The 21,448-nt window shown below is 31.0% G+C and overlaps 3 protein-coding genes across 3 annotated transcripts; all 3 read left to right on the top strand.

Moving 5' to 3' along the window:
• The first annotated feature begins 4,195 nt into the window (after window positions 1–4,195).
• On the top strand, window positions 4,196–6,468 carry LOC145556403 (uncharacterized). Its single transcript, XM_081618054.1, has 2 exons — window positions 4,196–4,847; window positions 5,415–6,468. The coding sequence occupies exons 1-2, from the start codon at window positions 4,230–4,232 to the stop codon at window positions 6,246–6,248; spliced, it is 1,452 nt and encodes a 483-aa protein (XP_081474180.1). The 5' UTR covers window positions 4,196–4,229; the 3' UTR covers window positions 6,249–6,468.
• Window positions 6,469–11,085: 4,617 nt separating this feature from the next.
• Window positions 11,086–13,660, top strand: LOC145556402 (uncharacterized). Its single transcript, XM_081618052.1, has 2 exons — window positions 11,086–11,734; window positions 12,615–13,660. Exons 1-2 carry the CDS (start codon window positions 11,117–11,119, stop codon window positions 13,416–13,418), a joined length of 1,422 nt encoding a protein of 473 aa, XP_081474178.1. The 5' UTR covers window positions 11,086–11,116; the 3' UTR covers window positions 13,419–13,660.
• Window positions 13,661–14,807: 1,147 nt separating this feature from the next.
• On the top strand, window positions 14,808–18,645 carry LOC145556401 (uncharacterized). Its single transcript, XM_081618051.1, has 2 exons — window positions 14,808–15,674; window positions 17,787–18,645. The coding sequence occupies exons 1-2, from the start codon at window positions 15,066–15,068 to the stop codon at window positions 18,558–18,560; spliced, it is 1,383 nt and encodes a 460-aa protein (XP_081474177.1). The 5' UTR covers window positions 14,808–15,065; the 3' UTR covers window positions 18,561–18,645.
• Window positions 18,646–21,448: the final 2,803 nt, after the last annotated feature.

Here is a 21,448-nt window from a genome sequence, read left to right as displayed (position 1 = left end):
CTTCCGATTGTTGTTGTAGGGGAGCACATACATTTTGATAGGTTTATATCTTTCATATTAACAAAAATTTACAAATGTTATTATTATATTTTGAAAAAAAAAATTAGACTTTGGAGTTTTGTTTAAGATAGATAAAGGATAAGTTAATTCCCGTCATATATGCATTGAGTTTTGGGTGTTCTATCCGGTTCACCCTTTGGGCTAATCCGGATTTGAGGATCAATTCTAGTTATTAGGTTTTACTCCCCTTCCGATTGTTGTTGCAGGGGAGCACATAGGTCCTCCCTACCAAGTGTAGTCTCAATCACCAGTACTACACCAACAACCAATTGGTGTAGTGGTGATTGGGACTACACTTGGTATGGAGGACACGTGTTATAAAATATTATATTATATACATATACTTTTTTATATTATAAAAAATATTATATTATATACACATACTATTATATTTAAAAGTATTATTATGTATAAAACAACATAAATTATTGCACATTATTGTTGTATATCTAGTATAGTACATGAGCAATGCACGATTTTTAAATCAAAATGTTAGCTTTTCTAAAAAAAAATTCATAAGTAATAGCATTGTTAATACGAATATTACAATTTAAAACATGAGTAATAGTTATAATACATTTTATATTTATCCCTTTTCCGTCAAATGTCTAATTCAATTTAACTTTTATTCTTCTTGTTTAGATTGGTTATTGGTTATTGGTTTAGTTTTTATTTTTTATTTTTTTTATATTTTTTTTTATGCAAGAAAAACAAAAGGTCATTGTAAAAGACATTGTATCGAAAATGAAAGGCCGATTAAAATTAAATTTATGTTCAAGATTATGTATTTTTTTCCAAAACAACATTTCGGCTCAGCATTCAGTATTTGTCAAGGAGTACAACAAACGATAAAAGTAATTTTTACACTATTTTGTATCTTTATAAAAAACTTTTGTATTCATCCGATTACTTGAATTGAATTTAGGATAACTTGTAGACTATTTTGGTTAACTTTTATCAATAAAACATAAATAACTTTCATTCATTACAGGATAACTTTTATAATAGGTGCACAATATTTTATTGTACATCTGATTTTTTTTAAATGTTTGTATTGATTTCATAATTGACGTCAAACTAAATATTATCGATTTTATTTAATTTTCATAAAAAAAAAAAACAATATTAGCCTTTCAAAATACGAAATATTTGTTTCCTTAATTATGCCACTTTAATCATATTGCTTCAAATTAGTTATTATTCTTTAACTTAATTATAAATAAAGATTGGAAAGATTTTATGGATTATTTGTAGTATTGGAAAGTATATATTTATTATAAAAAATTAAATCAATATTTATGTTAGGAAAGCATGAAAATCTTATGCATGTATAGAAACTTGCTTTTATTGTTTGAAGTTTAACAAAAATAACTATGCTTGAATATGTAAACAGTAATTATATAGATATATTTTATACATAAGATAAGCCAATGAGAGAGTGACATTTCTCATCCTCACATCGAGGCGCTTGTCTTTTAGTATAATATATAGATGCGTAGATTGTCGATCAATTAATTACTACAATACCTAGCTTATGTATTTCCCATTGACAATAAAATGTACTTTTTCATGTTATCACCTTGTTATTTACAAGTATTATGTAAATACCATCCTGGTTTTATAAAAATTTGCGGGTTTAGTATTGTATGAATTGTATATAATATTGTATACGTACAATCACAAGAACTTTAGTATTGTGATTGTAATTTAGTCTTGTATATTGCTAGCCACACGATGTGGCCATATTGGTTTATAAGAGTACTTTTCATTTATAGGTATGAGTAACCTCATTTTTTCATGAGAGTAACTCAATGTTGTATATAAAAGTAATACAAATTCATTATAAAAGTAAAATCAAGTAATTTAGAAATAAGTAAACATCATTTGTTCATTCGAGTAACCCCTATTCTTTTGTTTTAAAAAAAAATGAAAGATTAATTCCACTTATTTAAGAAAGTAACTCTTTTTTCTCATTTAAGTGACCTACATATGTGGTTTCAAAAAAAAAAAAGTAACCTACATATGTTAAGGTATCCCCATTTTCTCATCACCCTGACCCCCTATTACTTAATTAATTTCCTTATATGTGATTACGTGAAATGGCCACATCATGTGGCTAACCACGTATAAGAATTTGTGTATAAAAGATAACTAATCAACATGTATTTTCCAACATTGATTTATTTTTTAATTTAAATTATCATGCCTTTTTATTTATTTTATTTGTTTAAATTCTTTTAACCTTCGGTTTCAAAAAACTCAAACACATCATCAATCTTCCATTTTCTTACACTAACTCCTTACATTACTATTTTTCTGTTGGATTTGCTTCATATACATTTTTATTATTTTATTCACAAATTTTAAGAATAAATGTCTTAGCTTAAAACATAGTAATCATTATAGAAATGCAAAAAAAAAAAAAAAAAAAAAAAAAAAAAAAAAAAAAATTAATTCCACAAATATAGAACTGGAAATTTAAAGAAAATTTAAGTGCATACTTTTTTTTTTTAATGAACGTAAAGTGTATACTTATATGATTAAATTTGTGCATCATATGAGATTACTTATATCAGTGTATTAATAATGCAATAGTTAATGGTCTGAATAGTGCAATAGTTAAAATTTTGTTATTTAATTTGTAATTTTTCCAATTTTCTCAGGGTTACTATTTTTAATGGTATTATTTTTAATCTCACAAACATGAAACCCGTGAGGTTTGGGCTTTTGGTCTTTGGGCCTTGGGCTGCCGTTGTAGTTGTCTTGCCCCAAATCGAGTATACGACACTAATAGAGTATCAATTAAGATTTTAGATAGTAGTGTAATTTATACAAAGTATTTCAAAAGGTGACGAAGTAATGCTTACATCATATGCATGACAAGTAACGAATCCAATCCATTGAGTGAGATTTTGCCTGCTTACAGTCACTTTAGTAATCGAATTTTCTTTAATCACTCTTAGCTTGGCTTCGTTACATTATCTTTTCGCCGCGTATCACATGGTCGGTATCATACAAATTTACTCAATTCACGTACAAGCATAGGAGATGCTTGTCAAAAGGGCAAGCAATCATCATTCAATGGGCCCTATGCATAAGTTGTCAAAATGATATGCCCGAATTGTATTATCACAAATTTTTCATTAAGACGGAATTCAATAAGTTATTGTAAATTTGAAGACGGGTTAAAGTTTCTATAAAATTGTTTAAAGTTATTATTACCCTTATATAATACAAAATTAACTATTTCTAATATAAATTTTACACACAAAACTCAGTTATAATGAGTTAGATAAATCATAATAACCTTTATATCATAAATCCATTTAAAATTACACATTTAAATATAATTAAACTTATTACAAATTAGACCATCTTACAATAAAATTAAAGTAAAATCGACTTATACAAGACTCATTGTTATATTATGTAAAATACCAATTTGTTGGTGAAAATGGTCTAATGCATATTTTAAAACGCCTATTCGGCTAATATATAGGCTCTTTCATAATAACTATTTTTAAATAAAAACTAAATATATTTTGGTAAATTTATTTGTATGCAGTATTAATATTTTATACAAATAATTTTTTCTTTTTTTTTTTTTGAACGGGACAAATAATTTTTATTTTTTATAATTAAATGTAGTGAAAATTTTAGAATAATTATTGAAAATGACATTGCGTGGTTTTAACCTAGTTAACTCATATTGTTAGTCGTAGAACTACATTTATTATACTACCGTGATTTTAATTAGGACAATTTGTTAGAAAATTTCCTATTAAATGGTCCACATCATGACAAAGGTCCGTTTATAAAAACGTGGCAACAAAGGTCGTTTTATCCCACTTAGTTTGTGAAGAGGGTTCTTTAACCTTATTCTGGCCATCGACTTTGTTTTACGGCAAATAATCCGTACACAGTCTTACAAAGTTAGGTTTAATAGTGGCAGCATAATATAATCCTTACGCTGTCTTACAAAGTTTCTCATTCTTTCCTTCACTAGCTTAGTAAATTCGCTGTTACCTTTATCCATTTTGTACATCTCATACTCTTTCCCAATAACCAACTTTTCATATACTATATATAGAAAGCGTTCAATTACATTTTCAATAAGCCCTTTAAAACAATTTGTTTCAACTTTCTAAATTCAAAAACCAAAATTCAAAATGGAAAAACAAAGTGATGAAATTAGCCTATCTTTCCCTACAACACTATATGAAGCCGCACTTAAGGGAGATAAAACTTCCTTGGGTGAATTACTAAAAACCGATGAATTTATTCTAGATCGTTGCATTATCGAAAAACCGTGTGTCGTTATGCAATCTCCGTTACATGTAGCTGTTAAAAAGGGGCACTTAGAATTCGTCAAAGAACTTCTAAGCCTAAATCCGGAACTAGCCGAGGTTGTTGATCAATTAAAAAGATCAACACCACTACACATTGCGGCCGCTCAAACGAAACAGCCGTTAGGAATTGTCCGCAGCTTGCTCAGCGCGGCACCAAACATGTGTTTCGTGCACGATCAAGATGGAATGACGCCCCTTCATGTCGCGGCTGTAAATGGTAACATCAACGTGCTTAAGGTGTTTCTCCGGAAGAAGCGGCAGGCTGCTTTGGAACGAACAACGAGAGGTGAAACTATTTTACATTTGTGTGTGAAAAATTGTCAATTAGAGACTCTAAAAGAATTGGTTGAAATTACGTATGATCTCGAGTTACTTAACTCCGAGGATAGTGATGGTAATACTGTCTTGCATCTTGCTGTGGCTTACAAAGAAATCGAGGTAACATCAAGCCTAACACTTCAATAATTCTCTTCAAGTATCTATATATTTTGGTTTAATTTGTTAGCATGAATTTACTTTGCTAAGTTATACTAACAACAATTTACTTCGCTAAGTTATACAAGCATAATTTTTTTTCATTAAGTTATATTGTCATGAATATCATCGGGTTACTTAATTCTTCTGATAATTTTATGGCAGTCATCCTTAAAATGACTACTATTATAATAATTTTTATTGGTTGATTATTTATTTATTTATTATGTACAAAATTTATAAATATTTATTCTTATTTTTAAAATGTATTTTTCTTTTTTATAATTAATTTTTGAATTACTTTTTTGATTTTAGTAATAATAAAAACTAAATTTTGTAAATTAATAAGAAAAATTAATAAAAAAATTTATAAATATTTCAAAATTAATATATTAATACGTGTGTTTTTATTAAGTCCTCCCATCACCAACATCCTTATTTAGTTTTATATTATCCTATCTAAAAATTAAGCTAACCCTTGCACATTTGCATGCCTTCTCTTAAATAATTTCGTATTTGGTGGCAATGCAGATGGTAAAATTTCTACTAGGAAAAGGTGACAAGATACATAAAAATGCTATAAACAAAAAAGGGCAAACAATTAAGGATATTTTTGAGAAAACTAAAATTTGTAGCAAGGAATCTATGGTTAAAAACGTTAACATGGATAATAAAAAAGAAGTTGATGAGGAAGATTTAGAGGATGGAGCAAAAGAGGAAAAATTAATTGAAGCTGAAGAGGAAAGATTAAGAGAAGCTGATAAAAAGCTCGAGATTTTATTTAAAGAAAAACATGTATCACGAGCTAAAAAAGTGCTAAAACGTAGCAAAGACGAAAAATGGTTGGAAGAGCAAAACACTGCTCTAATGGTGGTTGCATCTTGTATTGCAACCTTATCGTTTCAAGTTGGAATGAATCCTCCTGGAGGCGTATGGCAAGATAATGATGGTCACGAGGCAGGAACTTCCATAATGGCGTATGATAAACATGGAGATTTCTATAGCATTATACAAGTTAGTAACACAATTGGACTAATGTCTTCTCTAAGTGTCATTCTTCTCCTTATTAGCGGCCTTCCTTGCAAGAAATATTTCGTGTTCGTTTTGAGGGTTACATTGTGGATTGCTGTAACGGCGAGTGCAACAACTTACTTCTACACGATAGGGTATCTAACAAATGAGATTCTTGAAAAGGCGGTGTTAGTAGAAGATGCTTTGGAGTATTCTGTTGAGATTTGGCTATGGTTGATGTTGATTATACTCGTGGGACATGGTTTGCGCTTCATATGGAAGCTATTAGGTCATAACAAGAGGTCGCATATTAAACATGTTTTGGGAAAAGATACATATTGTCCTGATGTTTAGATTATTGGGAAAAGATACAATAATGTGTTTAAAGGAATGTTTTTTTTTTTTGGCATGTCCAAAGTGAGGGCATAGTTTTTTTTCTATGCTCTTACACGGAAAAAGTTTGTCAAATTCAGTTTCTTATGATTATATTTTCTTCATCTAATCATCTAGTCATGTTTATGTTTTTTCCATGGGAAATAAAATGTTGTTCAAATTTCTATCACTCTTGCTAATCTAACTACTAATGTTGGCCTTTCCTATGCCCTATGCATGGGATAATTATAATTACTATAATCTAGCTAGGCCATGCTGAGGGTTCTTCTATAACTGCAACAAAAAAAAAAACCATCGGTATGTTATAACCAAAATAAATGTAGGTTCATTTCTTCACTTTGACCATCGGGTATACTGTCTTATAATTTCTTAACACTTTGCGTTTCATCCATTTATTTTCAATATTTCTTTTTAAATTTTAGATTGTTTTATTTGGTTTGGTAGTTTTACCATGTGAGTTTATAATAATACAACTAGTGTGTGACTCGGATGTTTATGTTCCGCCGGGATTTTACTTTGAGTAATTTTTTTAATAAACTGTTAATTTTTTTTAGTATTAGTGATTTGGAATATAGTTTTGTATAGACCGGAGAATATAAAAAGTACATAATATAAATCTCTTTTGTTTTTAGTTTGGATTTTTTTTTTTTAAATTCTACATTTAAATATATTTATGTGGATGAATAGAGCATAAATCATTATTAGCTAAGATAGCAAGATACTTTGTATTTATTCAATGATATGAGGTTAGAAGTTCAAATCTCTTAATAAGCTTTAAGGTGAAATGAACGAGGCCTAACTGATATGAAAAAGAGTAAACAAAGATCTATTTTTGATGATTTTTTGTAAGTTTTTGAATGCAAGAAAAATAAAGATATAATCTTGGATCAAGATCCAAGTAAGATTATTTAGCAAAATGACTTGATTCACTAGTCACAAAGTCTAGAGAAACAAGGGTTTCAATCTAATCAATTACAAAGTTTGATAAAGATTGAGATTTTACCACAAATGAGAGATCACAAAGAACTCAAAGAAGAGAAAAAATCTCATTATTTCAATAATCAAAACAAGCCTATGCATTTACCTCATAAAGTAACTCGTTTATAAGGAGGCACTAGTACATGAAATAAAACCCTAAACCTCATTAAATCTAAACCATACAAAATGAAAGGCTAGGATTAATTACAAAATAATAACTAAATTAATACAACCTAAGTCACATCTCACATACGAGGAAAATCATCTAAATAATTCAAATCAAGCTCTTCAGATCTTTATCAAGTCAACAATAGTCAATATGGCCCAAAAGTAGTGTCCATGCTCTTGCATCACTAACTCTCCAACTAACCTGAAAAATAGTAACTAAATATTAATCCAACAAATACCTGTACATGATCAAATAATGCACGCTGGTGATAATTTTTACATCAAAGTGTTGGAGATCAGCCAGGGTTTTCTTGTTTGATACGAAGTATTCTTCACAACAGACTATTTAATTTGGTTAAATTTAGCTTCAATTTGGAAAATTTATCAGTCCAAAAAAATAAAAATAAAAATTGAAGGCATATTTATATATCATGAGTACATTGTTTTTTGTTTATTAGATTATTGCATCTCATATAAAACATGCCTAGAATATTCTCCTCCTATGTTTAAGATATATTTTGTATAAGAATATTTTTATGATATCTTTACATATCTTGTTAGTTACCTAATATAATTAGGACTATCTATGTAACCCTATAAATATTGATCAATGGAAATCACTATGATTAAAAAGTTTATATTATCTCACACGTAAGGTGGGTTAGATAATTAAACCGATATCACAATATTTTCATCGTGAGCGGTGTTTCCTCCATCAGGTAAGGGCTTTTCTTTATACTCCTTTGTTAAAACAGAACTATGAAATTGAATTTTTTCTCACAAATTTTGAGTATTGATGATTTGCCCGATGATGTCATCTCACAAATTTTGACAGGGTTGACATGGAAGGAAATTATAGTTGTTAGCGTCCTTTCAAAAAGATGGAAAAACTTATGTACATCACACCCTATTCTCAACTTTACAAGTACTCTCCAATTGATGACAATTTTATTATTTTATACAAGTAGTCAATGCAATTGTAAGGAATTTCAATGGTCCTAAATTAAATAAATTAAGGGAAATATCGATGATTTTGCACAACTTTGTGTATTCAGTAATCAATAACATCTCACGGTGGATGTTGAGTATCATTGTTAGGTACGACTAGGCTACCAACTAGCTGCTTCCATAATTAGGTTGCCCCATACTTGGAACTGCTTGCGCTAAACCTTCCAGAAATTGATACTGTTCGATTTAAATTTCCAGCAATAAAATGGGCTTCCATGTCTCTAATCTCTATGTCAACCATACCAAAATCTTAAGGAGGTCAAGTTGCTTGGTTTTAGTGGCGATCAATATATGATAGAATTTATACCTATCTTATTAATAACGTCGTTTCTCTCTTTTTTTTTTTTTTAAAAGTTGGTGTTTATCTATACGCTCTCCACACATTTCCAGGTATCTCGTTTCAAGATGAAGAAGATTTAATAATACAAGGTTGTGGATGGAGTGAAGATGAAGTTAAGTATTACACGGATTGTGTGTTGTCTCTTAGACAAACTGATAGGCTTGTCGCGTACCTAACAAAAATAAACCTAACTAGACCATTACTATGTAGACGGGCAAGCAAGGGTCAAATCCCAAGAGACTATGGTTCAACTAATTAAAAGAACTCAAGCAATTACTAAGCAAGTAACCAAATCAAATAAGTGAGAATCAATAACTAAAGAACTAATTAAAACGACTAAAACAAAGCAATATGACAATTCAATGCTAAAAACATCCAAGATCAAGCATCACCATGAATACGATTAATGCAATAGTCATTCTACCCCTAACACATAATTCAATTGATTAATGAGGATTATTAATCCATGAATAATCATGTAAGGTAAAGACCTTAAGCACATTACTCTAACTTCCTAATCATCCATTCAACTACTCCCGTGATGAACTTCAAACCCTTAATTGATTTATTCAAATCCGTCAAAACCCAACTCCCATTGCGATTAAAACAAAGGATTAATAACAATACCAATTATCCCTAATCTAGTATTGGCATGAGCATAATCAATTAAGCAAATCAATTACAATTATCATTAGAGAATTTAAAGAATTAAATCATGCATTAATCATATTCGGGTTCCACTAGATCTTGGAATAAAGAAACTACTCACACATATTAATGAAAGCAAAAACAATATTAAACGAAGAAAACATGATTAAAAGGCAATTAAAAGTAAAAGAAAAAGTAAAGATGAATACCAATTGCTTGAATGAAGAAAAGTACCAATTGTTGATGAACAAAGATCAAAACTTGAAAGTGCAAATTAATCTAGATCTAGAGAGAATATTAGGGTTCTAATGAATGTTTAAAAGCTATAAAATAATAACTAAGTCTATTTAATCGGGGTTTACAATGGGTATTTATATCCCTTAATTAAGAAATCCCGAAAAATAAGAAAACGGGCTTCGCGAAACCGTGCCCGGTCAGACCGGGCAAAGCCGCACGGTCGGGCGCGAGAAGCATCAAGTAGAGAATCTGACTTTCAGAGCTTATAATGTTGATAACTTCACTTGCCCGGTCTACCTGGGCAACCTTGCCCTGCCAGGGCGACGGGGTTAAGATACATCTATGTACTACTTTGCTCTTCTCTTCTCCTTCCTTAATTTTCTTCTTCGCCCTGGCTACTAGGGCAATGTTGCCCTCCAGGGCGGACACGGGTAAAATTCTCTCCATCTTAATAAGCTCTCATGGCTATCCAAAACAAGTTCAAATCATCCGAAAATCTTCATGTGCCTACAAAATCAATTAAATAGACCAAGCCACGCTAGAGAAGATAATATTATCAAGAAGTAGCTCCGTAGAGCTCAAAAACCATACGAAAATAGCTATAAAATGAGGGTAAAATATGGTATAGAACGTGTACATCCCAAACATTGCCTCCAAATATCCAATTGTTGTTTTATGATGAATGAGCTTGAAATTATAAAGTTAATGTTGGCAATATATATCTCTATTGAGCTAATCGGCAAAGAATTACAAATGCATATTGACATCACACTAATGCCTTCAATTCTAATGTAAAAGTGAATTATGGGCTTTTGGTCCTTGGGCCTCAGTCAACCGAACGCCAATTCAATATTCGTTGAGTGAGATTTTACTTTTATATTACTTTCGCTCACTTTACTTATCGAATTTTCTTTGATCAATCTTAGCTTGTCTTCATTACATTACGGAGTATCTTTTTTGTGTATCACATTTTACTTTTATTATATATATATATATATATATATTTATAAAGACTAAATAATAATTACAATCGCTACAAAAAGGTCTTTCCGGTGAGTTTAATTATATATAATTGCCTATCTAACAAGCTTAGCGCTGCAACACAGTCTATTGCATAATTAACTTAACCGTAAATATGACATGAGATGATAATATAGTGTATAAATCTGCTATTATTACGAGTTTATGACATTATTAATACATGTGATAGGTTACAAGCCGAACTATAATAATATTCCTTAAGTGTTGTCGTACAAAGTTTCTCATTCTTTCCTTGACCTACTTAATATATTGGTTGTTACCTTTATCCTTTTTTTATTGATACTTATATCATATTACACTCTTACCCAATAACCAACTTTCGAAACCCTATATATAGAAAGCCTGCAATTATATTTCCATTAAGCCCTTTAAAAGAATTTCCCAGCTTTCTATATTTTTGTAATTCAAAATGGTAAATAAAAGTGAAATAACACAAACACTTCCTACAAATATAAATATATATGAAGCCGCACTTGAGGGAGAAACAAAAAACTTGTTCAAGTTGCTAGAAAATGATGCATTAGTTCTCGACCGATGCATCGTTGAAAAATCATGCACCTATATGCAATCTCCATTACATATAGCTGTTGAAATGAATCATTTAGATTTCGTAAAAGAAATTCTAAAGCGAAAGCCAAAACTAGCCGAGGTGGTTGATCAAATAAAAAGATCAACACCACTACACATTGCAGCTGCACAAAAAGGGTCGTTACCAATTGTCCAGGAGTTGCTCGAAGTGAAGCCAAACATGTGTTTCGTGCAAGATCAAGATGGAATGACGCCCCTTCATGTCGCGGCTGTAAATGGAAACACTCAAGTGCTTATAGAGTTTATCGAGAAGAAGCGTCAGGCTGCATTGGAACGAACTGCGAGAGGTGAAACTATTTTACATTTGTGCGTCAAAAATTGTCAGGAAGAAACATTGAAAGCATTGGTTGAAATTACGTATGATCTTGAGTTACTTAACTCCCAAGATAGTGATGGCAATACTGTCTTGCACCTTGCTGTGGCTTACAAAGAAACCGAGGTACATGACATCGAATCTAACACTTCAATTTTCTTTAAATTTTTACATATTAAGGTTTAATTTTTACGTTGATTTTAGTATTATACTATCATGACTTTGCTCTTGTACCATATAATCATACAAAACTTTGATCACTAACATCTTTAATTTCGTATCAGTGACAATTATGTGATAGTTATATAAAGTAAAATAAAGTATAAATGAAATATTAGAGGATAGGTGGAATTAAAGGGCTATTTTATTAATTGCATTTAACTCAACTGAATACATGGTTGCTGCTTGTATATAATACCAAACAAAGCTAGGAAGCATAATTCCACTAGTATAATAAGAAACCCACCTAAATATTAAACTCCTAACAAAGTGCTACTAACTTACCAACTAATCTGCTGGATAATAGGAACAGGATAAAAAAAATGCTAATACTGAATTTTTTTATTATTATTATTTATATTAATATTTATTTATTTACTTTCTTTTTTTTTTTTTTTTTTTTTTTATTATTATTATTATTATTATTATTATTATTATTATTATATATATATATATATATATATATATATATATATATATATATATATATATATATATATATATATATATATATATATATATTATTTTTTTTTAATTTTTTTTTTTGTAAAAGTTGTACTATAAGCCTTATTAAAGATCATGGTCCACTTAATTATGCTCTTAGAATATCTCAATCCTAATTTAATTGTTTGTAAATTGCATGTAAAATCACGTGAGGACCATTTAAGTTTCAATTCAAATATTGATGTTAATTATTAAGAGTACCAACAAATCAACATACATATTAAGCAAACCTTTTCATTTTTTGCCTGCCTTTTCTTAAAAATTTTATTTGATGACGATGCAGATGGTAAAATTTCTACTTGAGCAAGGTGACAAGATAGATAAAAATGCTATGAACAAGAAAAACAAAACAATAATGGATATTTACGATCTAACAAAAATTAGGAAGGATAAAAAAAATGAGAATAAATTAAAAAAAAGTTGTTGGGAAACTATTGTAAGAAAATTGGGGAGAAATAAAGAGGATGAATCAACAAAAGGTGAAGTAGCAGATAAGGAAATTAAGAAATTACTTAAACAACACAGCACATTACGAGCTGAAAAGGTGCTGAAGCGTAGCAAAGACGAAAAATGGTTGGAGGAGCAGAACACAGCTCTAATGGTTGTGGCATCTTGTATTGCAACCCTGTCGTTCCAAGTCGGAATTAATCCACCCGGAAGCGTTTGGCAGGATAACAGTAATGGTCATGAGGCAGGCACTTCCATAATGTCATACGATAAAGATGTAGGTTTATACAATGTCGTACAAGTTAGCAACACTATTGGACTTATGTCATCGCTAAGTGTCATCCTTCTCCTTATTAGCGGCCTTCCTTGCAAGCGACATTTTGTGTTCATCTTGACGGTTACATTGTGGATTGCTGTAACCGCGAGTGCAACAACTTACTTTTTCACAATAGGGTACCTTACAAATGAGCTTTGGGACAAAGCTGCCTTGGTTGAAGCTATGGAGTATTCCGTTGAGATCTGGCTATGGCTCATGTTAGTGATACTCTTTGGACATGGTTTGCGCTTCATATGGATGTGTCTCGGTCATAAGTTGAGGTTAAAAGTTAAAAAAGTTTTAAGAACTGAAGATTTATGTTAATATGTTTAATTCATGGATCACTAAATAAGTATGTACAACTAGTCCAATAAGGCATGCTTAATTATTAAATAAAATGTACCATCGTGTGTGTTTTCATATAGATTTCACAATGTACTTGGTCATAAAATGTTTTATGTGTGTTTTCATACTTGGTCATAAAATGTACCGTTCGTGTTTAGGAAGGTTTACATAATCTTGCAATTGCACCCTTAGAGATTTTTATTCACCTTCTTGTACAAGTAAATATATTGCTCTTTTTTGCGTTTTTTACAAATACAAAGATATATCACTTTCATATTTTACCCTGAGTCAAGTCGCCTCATATATTTCTTATATGATCGCAATATAGTATCTACGGAGAAGTAGGTTATCAACTTTTCAAATTTAGATTGTATCATTTAATGAGATCATCCTATAATCAATGAGCTACGAGGAGCTTTATTTTTGCAATCTCGTAAGCTTTTTCAATGCATTACAATCAAAGAATGTGCTAAAAATGTTAGTAAATCAAGGATAGTTGTTAGAGAACAAAGACAGTGGTAACAATGGCAGGAATGTCAAGTGGTGGCAGCATGCATGATAACAATTATAATAATTACGATAATCTATACTAGGCCATGTTGAAGGTTCTTCTATAACTTCAACAAAAACTGAAGCATTATATTACACATTTGATTTGGGTTAATTAGCTAGTATTATGGACAATTTACATGTGAGTTGAAGTGTTAATTACATTTAATGGACGTAAAAGTAGGGAGAGGGCCGGGGGGAATGTCTGGAACGTATCTTACAATAAAGAAATAATCAAGAAAGTTGTGTCTAAAACTCCAAGCCCATTTCACTTTCTTAATTTTAGTGAACTCTTGTTATGATGGTACGGTGTGGCCCAAGCCCATTTACGTATTTGTGACTCAAGCCCATTTACGTATTTGTGACTTTTAACGCTATTCATATTTTCATTTTGACCATCAATGATTATAGGTATACGATTTTCGATTTTGAAATTTTTTTAACACCGTACATTTTTCATCCATTTTTTTTAAAAAATTGAAATTTTCTATCTTTTTATCAAAAAGATAATTATCTATCTTTTTCCTTTCCACCCACTTGAGCTTGCTTTGACGAAGCCCATGTATAGCAAGTAAAAAAACCTTTGTATTCCATAAAATATTTCATGCAACACTTTCATTTTAGTACAAGTCAACAGTAGAATACTATATGGTCTAAACAAGTAATGCTAATAATTTTAGCGACTCAGTCCATCAATAAACTAATCAATGTTACGGTTACGCCACTTCTCTAATTGAGTTCTCTTTGACATGAACTAGTAAGGAAATACATTTCCAAATTATCAACCTTGTAAATTTTTCTTTTTCTTTTTCCTTTTTTTTTTTTTTTTTTTTTTTTTTTTGCAGGATTTTGAAAAATACTATTCAAAACTCTCAATTTGTTCATTATCATACCGTCATTATAAATTTTATTCAAAGATGATAATACTATCAAAATTCTATACATCAAAGCTTAGTATAGCCTTTCCTCAAAAAAAAAAAAAAAAAAAAAAAAAAGCTTCTTACAGCCTTGCCTTCAACCTTATTTGAACTTGATAATCACCCCTTTTATTCTTCCTCAAAATTGTTGCTGTAAAAGATGGAAGCACAAGGAGAAAGACTTCAGCTGCTTACGACGAGGCTATACGATGCAGCACTTACAGGAGACGTACCATCGTTGCGCAACTTGCTCCAACAAGATCCACTTATCCTCGATCGATGCATCATCGAGAAATCAAGCCGTTTTATGCAATCACCATTACATGTGGCCGTTAACCTCGGGTACTTAGAGTTTACAACCGAGGTAATACACCGAAAGCCCGAGTTAGCAGAAGAACTTGATCAACTAAAAAGATGGTCACCACTACACATGGCCTCGGCAAAAGGGTACTTGGAGATAGTTAGTGTGTTGTTAACTGCAAATCCAAACATGTGTTTTGCCCGCGATATAGATGGTAGGAACGCAGTCCATGTTGCGGCTATATACGGTCAAATTCATGTGGTTGAAGTGCTTCTTAGGGCCAAGCCAGAGGCTGCGCGGGAGCGGACTACGAGCGGCGAAAGTATTTTGCACTTGTGTATGAAGCATGGTCAGCCAGAAGTCCTTAGATCTTTGGTACAAACAATGGGCGATGGTCAACTGCTTAACTTCAAGGACAGCGATGGCAATACCGTTTTACACCTAGCAGTGGCTGCAAAACATTATGAGGTACTCCCTCCCTCTCAGAATAGCTGTATTTTTATTTTTGAGTTTGATCAAATTTGTTGCTTACACAAACATTAAGTAACTTGGCTAACTAAAGTCTTAAATTTGTTGGGTTAATCTCTCCAAATCCCAATTAGTGATGTATTATTATTATTATTATTATTAGCAATAATAATTATAGTAGGATAAAAAAAGAAAAAAAAAAAAAAAGGAAATGAATGAAGAAGATAGGTGACGATTGGAACTTGGGTGTATGGACATAAAAGTCCAAAGTGTAAGTCTTAAATGCAAGAAGACTTTGTCACCATTTTGTCTACTACAAACTTGGTGCTTGTTGTAGGTAAGAAGGTAGTGATGCTAGATGGGAAACTTGATGGAGAAGCTCCATCTTGTTATACTACCTCTGGTCCAAATTAGTTGCAACTTTGAGGTATTATTTTTGAGATATAAAATATTTCAAAGTTACGAGTAATTTGGACCGAAGGTAGTATATAATGTAGCATGTTGCCATGAGTATTGTGTGCAAGAAGAACCTTACTAGCAAAATAGTAGAGCAGCTATAATCTCAAAGAGAGGGAGATTTATAGTTGTAGTTGTGAGGGAGAAAGTGACAAAGAGGCAAACACAATATTAGTGTGAGGGTTATTTTAGAATTAGTATAAGTACCAAAGTTAGAGGGTACTTAGTATAGACTATCCTAAAATATATTGTATCTAATACTCCCTCCGTTTTTAAATACTTGCTTCACTTTTCTTTTCGGGCCGTTTATAAATACTTGCTCTATTTCCTTTTATGGAAATCTTTTACAATATTTAATTTATTTCTCACAAGTGGACCCAACATAATACTCTCTCTCCTCCTATTCTTCCGCTACTTTTGCTTTTTACGATTTTTTATTTTCTCAACTACCCCACTACCTCCATATTTTATTATATTCTCCAATTTCTCCTAAAACTCTGTGCATGGAGAAATTGAGCAAGTATTTAAAAACGGAGGGAGTACTGTAATTGTAGTAGTGGTCATTGTACTTCCGATATTATTGCTAGTAAAGATGTTTTCGTCCGTGGAGATCCGGACCGTGGTTTTTTCCCTTATTGAGGAGGGGTTTCCCACGTAAAAATCTTGTGTGTTGTTTTCTTGTTGTTCCGTACTTTATTATTCTTCCTAATATTGTGTTTATCTGTTGCTCCGTTTCCAACAAAATTGTGGCTCCTAATTAAGATTTGTGTCGTCTACTGTTTATATTATTGCATCATGTGTGACCCTATCTACACCGATAAAATTAATTATTGCATATATGATCACATAAACATGTAAAATCTTCATTTTATTTCGTATTAGTGAATCATTTAGAATTTTTAATTTTTACTAAAATATAATTATAATATTGATAGATAAGTTTAAACTTATACAGAGTATAAAAGTATAACCATTGAAGGTAGTGCAAAATAAACATCTACATAAAAAAAAAAAGGGGGAAATTCCCTATTTCTCATGGTGAGAAACAAAATTTGTTTCTCATGAAGGCATTTTCGTGAATAAATCAACACCTTTTTCATTATTGTGGGCTCTACAGTTGAATAAAGTTGTTGGTTTATTTACGAAAATGCCATGTGAGAAACAAAATTTGTTTCTCACCATGAGAAACTGGGGCATCCTAAAAAAAAACCGGTTTGTTTACTTGTAGCGAATTCATTAATTATTTTTAATCCAATTTGATTTTATTTAAATGTTTAGTAGGGGGAACATCTTGTTATCATGAAAACGGCAGCTGCCATAGTACATATTCCCCTTCACCAAAAAAAATATAGTACATATTCCCCCAATAAATAGTTGCCTCAGTTCCTTGTTAAGGAATAAGTCTGAATGACGTGTGCACTGACTAGTATGAGTTATATTTGTAATTTTGTATACTCGTTTTATTTTAATCTTAATTAAAAGTTAAAAAAATACCATGAAAATTATTTTAGTTCAATGCGATGTACATATTAAAGTGAATATATATTGATAAGGCATAATCCATCTTAATTCAAGTCTTCCATATATATATAAATTGCAATACTTATTATACCTAACATAAACTTTGCCCTTTTGACTAACATGTAAAATGTGTAGACTATAAAGCTCTTACTAAAGGAAAAGAGGATGGAGAAAAATGCAATCAACACTAATGGCTTAACTGCAATGGACATGTACTTCCAAACTAAGAGAGATGCTCATGATGGCGGAATTTGGTTAGCTTTAAGGCGCGCCAAGGTGTTAAAGGCAAAAAAATTGTTGAAACCTAAAAAAAGCAGTCGCGATTGGTTAGATAAGCAACGTACTGCTCTTATGGTGGTGTCATCGCTAATAGCCACAATGGCTTTCCAAGCCGGAATTAACCCTCCTGGAGGCGTATGGCAAGATAACGAAAATGGTCATAAGGCAGGTAGTTCGATAATGGCACATGTCGAGCAAGGACAACAACATAACCAAGGAATATACGATGCATTCCTCATCTCCAACACAATAGGACTAGTGTCATCTTTAACTGTGATAGTTCTTCTTATAAGTGGACTCCCTTGTATGAGACTCGTCATGGGACTTTTGATGTTAACCATGTGGATCGCGGTAACAGCAACAACCGTGACTTACATAGTCTCTATTTACTTCCTTGGGACCTCCAAAGAGAGCCTACATTCCTTTAAAGAAGATCTGTTGTCGAACAAACATCATCTTGTTCAAGATACAATAATTATTGCGAGTGTTGCTTGGATATTCTTGCTAGGACTACTCATCCTCGGGCATGTCATTCGTTTATTATATAAATTGATCAAAAAAATATTACGGCTGGTGATAAGAGGAGTTAATCGTTGTACCCTGAGGCCTAGATACCATCCACCAGTTTAACATTTTCACTTGTATATAGAAGATTTATATACCACAAAATTCGACATATTAGTGTACTACATATACTATTGTAAACATATGTATGTTTGTCAATATGATTTTCAGGTTATTTAGCCTTGCATGATATGAAATGCATACATTGTTATTGTGGTATGAGACTATGATACCATTATTATGAACTGAACAATAATACAACTGATTTTGTGCAAAAATATAGTTTTCTGTTAATTAATTGTTACATTAATAGACATTTAAAATTTCTCATTTAGCTAGTAGTCGTTTTCCCTCTTTCAATGATAATATTAATTGATACTTACGAGTATCGTGACCGTTGTTTAAATTACCACCACAACTACGTCAAACATAATTATTGTTGAAACTTAGTGTAACCCACTTGTAAGAGTCCTACATTGGAGAAAGGGGAGATGCGGTTCTACTTTATAAGGTAGAGGAGTAACTTCTACTATTGCCAAATTGGTTTTAGTATGGAAGCTCCTAAACCTAGTTTGTGGACCGAACTCTCCTCCTCCTTGTTTGGGTTGCTTAGGTCCATTTCACATTGTTTTGAAATTTAACAATTACATATGTCACGTACTCTTTTATTATATCATACATAAGGCTTTCAGATCAGATCAATTGCCACTAAAATATTGGTCTTTTAACCCTTTTCTACATTTTACTACACATAATGTCATTTCAATATAAACAAGTATGACAAAGATATACTTCAACCTCTATTATACTGGCATTTTATTTTTATCATTTAATTTATTGTACTTCATTTTCATTAGATTATTTTTCAATGCTGCATGTTATATCAATTAGACCAGGTCTACATATATATATATATATATATATATATATATATATATATATATATATATATATATATATATATATATATATATATATATATATATATATATATATATATATACAGAATGAGTAATGTGCAACACTCTAGATGACATTGATATCAAGTCATTAATTGGTACTCATTCGTAGGAAATATCATCAATAGGAGTGTTGTACACTACTCATCTAGTCCATATGACCATATCCTACTCCACAACAACATTATTTGTATCATTTAAGCTTACTTTTCCACAAGAGGAAGCTTACGTACTTTTCATTTTTCAACAAGAGAACTATCAATTAGTTCATATCCTTGAATAGTCAACGCTTTATTATCGGTCATTGTTGACTCTTTTGTCTATATGGGTATAATAAATGTTAGCCTGTCACAAAATAATTGGATACAATAAATGATGAATAACAATAAAAGGCAATATGTTTTTTTTTTTAAAAAAAAAAAAAAAAAAAAAAAACGAATACAGAGTAGAAGAAATTGCGTAAATATTTGGTGAAAGGAGTGAAAAAAAAAAAAAAAAATTCAAATAAATTACCATTTAGGTGAAATCTTCTTTTATTAGAGTAGTTTTTTAATAAGGTAGTTTTTCATAAAATCTGAAATGTATAAGATAGGTTTTTTTTCCCTTCATTTTATACTTCGTGTTTGACTATTACTACCTCCGTTTCATATTATTTACAATGATTATACATTTTTCCTCTCTATTTTATGTCAAATCCCTGCAAATAATATGAAACAGAAGAAGTTTTCGTAATTTAGTATCGATATTTTAACATCACACAATAAAATAATCTACTTTTTTTTTTTGACACAATAAAATAATCTACTTTGATCTCAGACTGCAGTGATATAACTATTTCATACTCCACTCCCATTGATCTCTATTATTTATTTATTTTTTTAATTTAATGGTATATTGGTATACCCTTGATTCCTTGAATTATTAAAGTTTCAACATTATATCTTTCACTTTATTGTAAAGCAAACCTACTAAAAGAATATTAATTGGTTAGTCTAATAACTTATTAAAAAGTTGTACACTTTGGGTCTTCGTATTAAAAAGTTATAACGGGATAGTCACAATTTTAATAGTCACAAGTTATTAAAAAGTTGTACACTTCGTATCATACATTCATGATGCATGTATGATGTGCGCTTTCGAGAAAAATTTACAATGTTTCGCTGCAACTTCCTGGCCTGGATATTAATCCAATATAATATGTGACTAATTCCAACGTTAGTTATTGAAACCCATTATATCCCACTTGTGAGTGTCCCACATTGGAGAAAGAGGAGAGGTGGTTCCACTTTATAAGATTGAGGAGTTACTCCTACTATTGCCAATTGGTTTTGGTATGGAAGCTCCAAAGCCTTGTTTGTGGACCAAACTCTCCTCCTCTTAATTCGGGTTGCCCAGACCCATTTCATATTGTTTCGAAATTTGTCATTAGTTGGGCCAGATATGTAAATTACGGAAAAATGGAAATTAAAAATCCAACATTTGCGCGGTTTTCTCTTAAAAATCCAACCTTAGTTTAATTTCACAAAAATCCAACTTTTATACCTCACCTTTTCCAACATATCCATTTTACTGGTGACCTGATAAACAAGTTATTTTTTTTATTTTTTTATTTTCTCACTTTCCCTTCTCACTCCTTCTCTTTCTCTCTCGTCTCTCCTCAAAAATTGAAACCACCAACTGTAGGAGTTTCTTTTCCAACAGATCCATTTTACTGGTGACTTGATAAACAAGTTAATTTTTTTTTTATTTTTTATTTTCTCACTTTCCCTTCTCACTCCTTCTCTTTCTCTCTCGTCTCTCCTCAAAAACTGAAACCACCAACTGTAGGAGTTTATAGGTACTAATTGCGGAAAAACATGAATCATATTCATAAAGCACCTAATCCCAAGATCTCTTTGCAATGTTTGCATAACACATAAAGAACATATAATTGTACCTTTGTAGTGTGATTCCATGTGCGATCGAGCAAGAACAATGGGAGATAAAGAACCCCAA

The sequence above is a fragment of the Chenopodium album genome, chromosome 8 (assembly GCF_948465745.1).
Source record: "Chenopodium album chromosome 8, dcCheAlbu1.1, whole genome shotgun sequence".
NCBI lineage: Eukaryota > Viridiplantae > Streptophyta > Magnoliopsida > Caryophyllales > Amaranthaceae > Chenopodium > Chenopodium album.
Note: the sequence above shows the minus strand (reverse complement) of the source record. Positions and strands in the feature narration are given on the sequence as shown.